Source organism: Alexandromys fortis, unplaced genomic scaffold (assembly GCF_014885135.2).
Source record: "Alexandromys fortis isolate MF-2015 unplaced genomic scaffold, M_Fortis_MF-2015_v1.1 scaffold_610, whole genome shotgun sequence".
NCBI lineage: Eukaryota > Metazoa > Chordata > Mammalia > Rodentia > Cricetidae > Alexandromys > Alexandromys fortis.
Window position 1 is genome coordinate 32135 of NW_026068484.1, and position 8461 is coordinate 40595.

The 8461-nt window shown below is 35.3% G+C and overlaps 1 protein-coding gene across 2 annotated transcripts; it reads left to right on the top strand.

The window, feature by feature from the left end:
- The first annotated feature begins 5231 nt into the window (after window positions 1-5231).
- LOC126495778 (olfactory receptor 4K15-like) lies at window positions 5232-7994 on the top strand. Of its 2 annotated transcripts, none has more exons than XM_050133377.1 (2): window positions 5232-5362; window positions 6898-7994. In XM_050133377.1, exons 1-2 carry the CDS (start codon window positions 5342-5344, stop codon window positions 7882-7884), a joined length of 1008 nt encoding a protein of 335 aa, XP_049989334.1. In that variant the 5' UTR covers window positions 5232-5341; the 3' UTR covers window positions 7885-7994. The 2 variants fall into 2 exon arrangements, with proteins under 2 accessions (XP_049989334.1, XP_049989335.1); XM_050133378.1 differs by lacking the exon at window positions 5232-5362 and adding an exon at window positions 5852-5955.
- The last annotated feature ends 467 nt before the right edge of the window (window positions 7995-8461 follow it).

Here is an 8461-nt window from a genome sequence, read left to right on the forward strand (position 1 = left end):
GATTCGAATTTCCTTTATTTAGCCTTTTTCCTGACCACTATTCATAACAACTTGAAACCAACACACTGAACAAAGACAAATATCCATAAGATATTTTTTGGGGGAATCTGGGTGTAGTTTTCTCACCTACTTCCTGCTGATTGGGGGCACTGACAATCTTATGTGGAGCCAAAGAAAATTTAGGATAGTGGTGAAGTCCTTCCTGGAATATTCTGTGAGACTGGATCATCTCACATAGCAGTCTCGAAGCTGTTCTGGATGTAGAACTCAGAGGAAACTGCAACAGAGGTGCTCTGAAACTTTGAATCATCTGGGCCATCCATTCCCATTGTAAATCTTTCAGGTGATCTTCCTTGATCAAACCTTATTTTTCTTAAGCCAGAATGAATCCACAGGCTCTCATTTCTGTGAAAACAAAAGCAAAACCTCTTCTTAAAAGTAACATATCATTTGACTTAAATTTTGTAGTCAAGGCATTTTGATCAAACTTATTTTTTTGACCCAGTAAATTGTAATCTCCTTTGATTTGTAAAGTCAAAATCAAAAAATATGTTACATACTTCCAATGTACAGTGGCTCAGAATACACATCACCATTTCAAAAGGGAAGAAAGGTAGCATAGTGAGTAAATACTGGACTAGAGCAAGACTGAAACCCTGCAGGACAAATTTCAAATTCTGGATCTCTATGTCTGATATCAAAGCACTCTTTGGATCACTAACTCCTTTTAGCTTTGTTGACTGTAACATACTTTTCTCTCTTGGGCTGGTTTCACATCCTATTAGCAGTCATCCTATGGTGTTGCGGGAGGTCCTTCCACTCCTCCAGCCAATAACCACTGAGATATCAGCCCATTGGGGCGTGGTCTCTCTCCCTTTAAAAAAGTGGCTGCTTCCCTTCTTGCTCTTTTTTCTTCCTGCTCTGGTTCCGGCGACTAAACTTCTTCTTGATTGCGCAGAGGGCTGTTGTCTGAGACGGTAATCTGTAAGTTTTTTCCCCTTTAAATAAATACCACTCTATTAATCATAATTCCAAACTTGTGTGGCATTGTTTGTGACTTATGCCTTCACTATAAGTCTGTCATCTCCAACATAACCTGAGCTTTACCTCCACAGCTTCACACAATAGAGGCCTCTCTGGGCCACTATGCAGAAATTCCACTGACACACAGCAGGTCTAAACTGCTTTCCTTAGCCATGGAAAAAGATTCCATAACTCCTTTCTTGTATCCTTGATTCTAAAGAACTACATGGCCAAACCTGCCAAGTTCTGGTGCTTGAAAGGGCTGGAATTTGGTCCCCTTGTCCAGTTACATTTACATTGGCTTTCTAATATTGATGGTTTCTTTTACTGCTTAAGGATTTCTTTTATTTCTTTGCACAATTTGGAAGCTTAACAAGGTGTCATCTTGCCCTAATATTGACATTCCCTTTATTTCATTTACCATTAGGTTCTTCTTTAAACTTTGTGTCTCCTTGAGCACAGGACTTAGGCACATTTTATGTTATATTATTATATTTTTCTTTGTTCAGTTTGCTTCTTTTCTTTACAGATTTGCATAAGAGTGGTTACTAATAAACCTTGACAGAGTCAATATTAGACTATTTTGAAATCTCCTCTGCCAATTCCATGGATACAAAACTCTTCAATTTAGACTCAGGAAGATTTTTTAGGAAAAAAACAAAAATGTCACCATTTTCTTACCAAAATATTACAAGAATGGTCTCAAAGCACTTACTAACATTCCCCACTTTTGAAACCTCTTAACCTGGTCCCATTCAGTTCACATAGCCCTCAGCACTGTCTTTCATATTCCTATTGGAATGCCCCATTAAGCTCCACTTAGAGACATCCAACTGGTTTTCTAGTGCAAAGTCTCACAATTCTCTGTATTCCTCTGACAAACAGCATAGTCAGGCCTGTTACAGCAATATCTCAGTCCCTGGTACCATGTTCTGTTTTAGTCACTGTCTTATTACTGTAAAGAGACACAATGACCAGGCAACACTTATGAAATAAAGCATTTAATTGGGGCTGGCTTATAGTTCAGAGGTTTAGTTCATTATCATCATATCAGGGAGCATGGCAACAGAAACATGGTGGCAGGGACTTGGCAGCATGGAATATGTCAAAAGGCAGGCTAATAGTGGAGAAGTAGCTACAAGCTATGTGCTAATCTATAGGCCAAGAGAATGAAGCTGCAGCTGGCATGGGCATTTGAAATCTCAAAGATTATCCCAAATGACATACTTCCTCCAACAAGGCTACACCTACTACAATAAAGATACTCCTCCTTATCCTTGCAAATAGAAGCATTCTCAGGGACTAAGCTTTCAACTATATGAGCTTGGGGGGGCATTTTTATTCAAACTATCACACTCTCAAAGTCTATTATTGAGCCTGTATGAGGCTGTTTTAATCATTATCACACAATATTATAATTTTATGTCATGCATTGCAGTGTATCCAACAGTGTTCTTTCCTATTAGATTTTTTTTGGCTATATGTCATCTTTTGTGTTTCTATATGCATTCATCATTAAAGACCTTTAGAAATTAAGGATGAGTCATTGTTTTGCAAGGAGGCAGCTTGTTCCTGGCTGTTCAGGCCCAAAATAATTTCACAGAAACTGTATTAATTAAATCACTGCTTGGCCCATTAGCTCTAGCTTATTTGTTAACTCTTACATATTAATTTAATCCATTTTTATTAATCTGTGTATCACCATGTGGCTTTGGCTTATTAGCTAAAATTCTGGCCTCTGTCTCCTGTGGGGCAATGTAGCTTTTCTCTGACTTTGACTCCTTTCTCCCAGCATTCAGTTTTGTTTTCCCCACCTAGCTCTGTTCTCTTATAGCTCTGTGATATAGACCCAAAACAATTCCTTTATTAGCCAATGATATTCACAGCATGCAGAGGGGAATTCCACATCACCCATTCTGGGGTGGGATTTATAGTGACCTTCAACCAGCCACTGTTCCTATAAGTAACCCTAATAAATTCATTAGTTCATTAACCTAAACTTAGGTATATTATTTTTTGGTATGTTGTTCTAGTAGAATATATGGTGAATACAGTTTGTTTATGTCACTCCTGGAAAATTGTAGAACAATTATATAACCATTTTTACATTTTACAGTGTTTCTACTGTAAAGCAGTTCCCATGACCTTAGTCTATAATCCTTGCATTAGAAACTAAGCATATAATCATACGTGTTTCTAAAAGTTAGTACAGCAAGGTATTTGTTGAATCTGTATTTTGAAAAGGCACAAGAATTCTTATCAAGTGTTGACACTCTCACTGATGCTTTTATACAGCAGTCCTGAAGCATACTGACCTCACCAAAAAAAAAATTATTCCTTTTTTTTTACCACTCTGTCATGTGTTCCGTAACAAGAAAAATCATTTTGTAAGTACACTCCTTGTTTTATTTGTGAAATCCATGAGTTGATCTTGTAGGTAAACAATCTTTCTCATGTCATTATCTCTAATGGAGGCATTTCTGTGACCCCAGCTCTCATGGGAGTCTCTTGGTCACTATAGTCTGGTGACGTCAATTAACAATTTCTAATCGTTGCAAAAACTTTTTATATATCTCTGTGTTGATGACAGTAACACTTCAAAGTGTTAAGAGTGAAAATAGAATTGGGAAAGGCATGTATTTGTCACCAATATATTGGCTCCTGAATAACTGTGATGTTCTTGTTTGGTGCTTATTAAAAAAGATCAGTGTTTTCTGGACCAATAGGATGAGATAAGCCAGGAGACATGTTCTTATGACATGTGAGTATATACTTATATATACTTATATATGCGATGCAGATCAAGAAATGTGAATCTTAGTGATATGTCCTAGGTGTTAATTTCTGGAGGATTCTGAAAGCTATTTGTGGTCATGTAATTTACTATTGTGAACAGAGACAGCATATATCTAGACTTAGGCTAAGCTCCTTGAAAATTCTGTAACATAATATTTATTTTGAAACTTTTTTTAATAGTTCCTCCCTAGTTTAGATCTTGACTAGCCAAGTGCTCCCCAGGCTCCTTAGAAACCCCACATATAGCTACATCTGATCTACTAGAAAGTAGCCCCTTGTGCTACAGACACAGCCTATTTCATCTGTTTTTTTTTAAAAAACAATTAAACTTTATGTTATCTGTATAGTGCTATTAACAACTAAACCATTCTAATAATTAATGACTATATCACACTATAGAATAACTACATATTTCCAATGTTATACAAGCAATATGTTTTCATTTCTGTATACAACCAGGTAATTTACAAATATATGTTCAATAATAATAGTTGTGATATACCTGATCTATCCTGAGTTAGAAAGTAAAAGGACAGAACGGTTTAAAAGTTGGTAAAAGGTGCATCCATGAAAGAGTAGTTTCATGATTCATGTAAACAATATAGTTTCCCCCCTTCATCTATAAGTTCTAATAACCAAGTAATAAGTATTGGAGAGATAGAGAGATTTTTACAATAAAATTTCAAATATCAAGGACCTAAATATCATTCTGTCCTTCCAAATCTGAAGGCATGTATTTATTTTTAGATATTGTAAGAACGGAAAAGCAGTTTTCCATGACCACATCTAATGGGAAACATATTTTAATATGAGTTAGGTCAGGCACTGTAAAATTGTCAAATGTCAATTGTAAAAATTATTAGATTAAATTGGATTAGAAAAAATGTTAAATTAGAATAAGTTTAGTTTAACAAGGTAATCACTATAGCTTAAGAGTAATTAAATTCTTAGAAATCTTGGAATCCTCTAAATAAAAAAATTGAGAGGCAAATTTAATATTTTCCATATAATCTTATAACTACTTAAAATTTAAGGATAATGAATACAAAAGGTTGAAAGATGCAGTCACAGTCTCATAGATGCCCAATAAGACATTAATTATTCTGACATTATTATATTTATTAATATAAAATTAATTAATTGTGGGTAAAATGTTAACACATTCCATCTAGTATATATACCAAACAAAAAATATGATGGATGTTATTAAGTTCTATAATGAACAAGAGATCAATATGCTGGCCTATGATTCTTATGGAAGTAGATATAAATTTAGGTATTCTATAACACTGCATAGCACTGGGCCTTGAGAGTTGAGCAGTTCTGTGTTTATAAACTGGGGAAATTAGAAAGGGCTTATACGGGAAATACAGTTTGAGTTCGTATAACTACTGCTTTTATTTCAGATGCTAAGAAACTTGGCTCTAGAATTTGTCAAAGTTTTCCAAGAGCCCAAAAAGCCACAGACAGTGAGAAAAATCAACTTTACAGGAGAATCAGAGGAGTTATTGGAGGCCAGTTCATGCTAGGATCCACTCTCATGGTTGGTTATGCTCTATTTTAAATTCTCTGCTCACAGATTTCTCTATCATAGCCCTAGGAAGTTTCTGGTTCTTTCACACTCACTCTCCCTCTTGGGGTATATATCAAAATCCCCAGAAAATGTTTCTATTTGCATTGCTTTCTTTTCTGCCTGTAAGGATCCTTTGCACAAAACTCTAAGAGTAGGACCTTCTAAAAAATAGAACAAAGATTAATAAATCTAAGTTCATAAAAAATGTACTACCTTCTAAAAATTAAATTTGTTCTATTATATATTTCCCTGTAGTATGTTCTGCTTTAAAACTCTGTTTCTTAAACATTTCAGGATCTCTCGGTGCGTTTGTTTTGAAGGTACAAGTGATAAAACACAAATTTGTTCCTTGCTGAGTTCTGACAAGTTGGAGACATGAAATACAAAAGTTATACTCTGAGTTTGTTTCGTGAAGTTAATTAAGATTATTCATTGTTTATTGCCTTATGTATAGTAATTCATCCAGTGAAACTCAAGTAGTTTTGATCAAAGAAGACATTGATATCTATGATTGCCAGTGGCTAGAAATAATAAAAAGACATCTTTCAAGACTTGACTTAAATGTGAGTGATGTTCAAATTGTGATAATCTAATATCACTTTGCAGGTTTCTTTTTAAATTTCTTATTTCTATATATGTCTGTAAGTTATAGCTCGCATATATGTAAAAACAATATCAAAGGAAATAATTTCAGATAATAGGGCATATTAATTGTGTAGGAAAAATTCTCATAACCCAAATTTCTACAATACATAATCATTATTCTTAAACTTAATTATTATTGAGAGTCTTCAAATCTCTCTCTCTCCCGCTGTGTATGTATCATGTCACAATGAAATTCATTTCATTATTAATAGTACTGCCTGTATATGAAGAAGGTTAGCATCTCCAGGGCTTTATTGACAAGAACAAATGTGTCAGATTACAGTGTAAGGAGAATCTACAAGAGGATCTGAGTGAACAGAAAAAAATCCTGGGAAGTTCTATATCTTTCAATTTTGCTAAGACTTTGCATTGTACTTTACAGACTTTGTACTTAGAAAGAAGGAGATAATATATAGTTATTGGGAGTGAGGGTCTGTACAGATGAGTTAACTTACACGAATCTGGAATTGTCTCTATCATTATAAACTCCATCAATATACAACATGTTTATAAAACGGAAAATCAGGAAGCATATGCTTCACTAAGTTTTCACAAAGTGAATACTGTTATCAGCCATATCAGCAACAAAGCTCCCAGGACTTCGTGTCCTGCTCATTCTTCATTTCTATACAAGGATGGCTAGAGTTAGGCTCCTCAAAACCATGTATTTGGTTGGACTGATTTCTGACTTTATATAGCTAGATTCATATACCATTCTATGACATTATTTATGTAAATTTCAATACCTCAAAAGCTCCAAGAATAGAAACATAAAAGTGTAATCTTTGAAATATGATCTGTAATTGAAAAAGAACACCAAAATTATTTAATTTATTGATTTCTCTTCTGTTTCTCCTCAGACAACCGAAGACAAATCTCTTCCAAAGTCAATGAATGAGACAAATTACTCTCGGGTGACAGAGTTTGTGCTGTTGGGCCTGTCAAGTTCAAAGGAGCTCCAGCCTTTCCTCTTTCTCATATTTTTACTACTGTACCTAGCAATTCTTCTGGGAAACTTCCTCATTATCTTCACAGTTGCTTCAGATTCCCGACTTCATACCCCCATGTACTTTCTGCTTGCAAACTTATCGTTTATAGATATATGTGTGGCCTCATTTGCTACACCCAAAATGCTTGCCGACTTTCTGGCTGAAAAGAAAACTATATCTTTTGAAGCCTGCTTGGCTCAGATTTTCTGTGTTCATCTCTTCGCTGGTGGTGAGATGGTACTTCTTGTATCCATGGCCTATGATCGCTATGTTGCAATATGTAAGCCTCTCCACTACAAGACAATCATGAGTCGCCGAGTGTGTGTTATTCTGGTCATCATCCCCTGGTGTGTGGGTTTCATCCACACAACTAGCCAGCTGGCATTCACTGTTAATTTGCCATTTTGTGGTCCTAACCAGGTGGACAGTTTTTTCTGTGATCTCCCTCTGGTGACCAAGCTAGCTTGCATAGACACTTACGTTGTCAGCTTACTAATAGTTGCAGATAGTGGCTTTCTCTCCATGAGCTCATTTCTCCTCTTGGTCGTCTCCTACACTGTGATTCTCATTACAGTTAGGAATCGCTCCTCTGCTAGTATGGCCAAGGCCCGCTCCACCCTAACTGCTCACATCACCGTTGTCATACTCTTCTTTGGGCCATGCATCTTCATCTATGTGTGGCCCTTTAGTGGCTATTCAGTTGACAAAGTCCTAGCTGTGTTCTACACCATCTTTACACCCATATTAAACCCAGTTATCTACACTTTGAGAAACAAAGAGGTTAAGGGAGCCATGTCAAAGCTGAGGAGTCGCTATCTGAAACCTGGGCAGGTTTCTGCCATGATCAGAAATAAGTGAAAATGCAGGACTAGCAGCAATTCCACTGTCTTCTCTCTAGATATCTTCATAACTAAATTTCTGCTCTTTCAAAAAGTAGTCATTTAACATATGCAGATGTTTAAAATTATAGACTTACTACAATCGTAATAAGCAGAACAGATTTTGTGAGAAAATTTTGTTTAATTAATTTGTTCTTTGCCATTGATTTTTCTTCTTGATTTAAAATTAAGATAGTTTTAAAATAAAAGATTGGCTTTTCTGTAAAGGAAAAAAAATTATTTACTGAATTATAAATACACATTTTCTTGTATACTTGGAAATATGGTTTATATTCAGCTCTCAAGTAAACTTATTGTTTATAAAGAAACAAATACATTTTACAAAATCAGGTAAAGAGATGTTCAAACAAAAGAAGAACAAAGAGTACTTGTTGATTTTTATAGTTCTATTTTCACTTTGCTCCTGTGATAATGCAGTTTTTTTGTGAACACTGTGCACTGATATGTATTAAATAATTGCTTACAGTATTTTGCATTCAATGGGTCTTGGCACAGAGTTTACTATTCAGTACCAGGTTTTACAGCACTTGGATTTT

Excerpts from the sequence above, each read along its gene's own strand:
- LOC126495778 (XM_050133377.1), top strand. The coding sequence starts at position 5,342 with ATGCTAGGATCCACTCTCATG. Across the intron at positions 5,363-6,897 it reads TGCTAGGATCCACTCTCATG|ACAACCGAAGACAAATCTCT; the intron begins GTTGGTTATGCT and ends GTTTCTCCTCAG.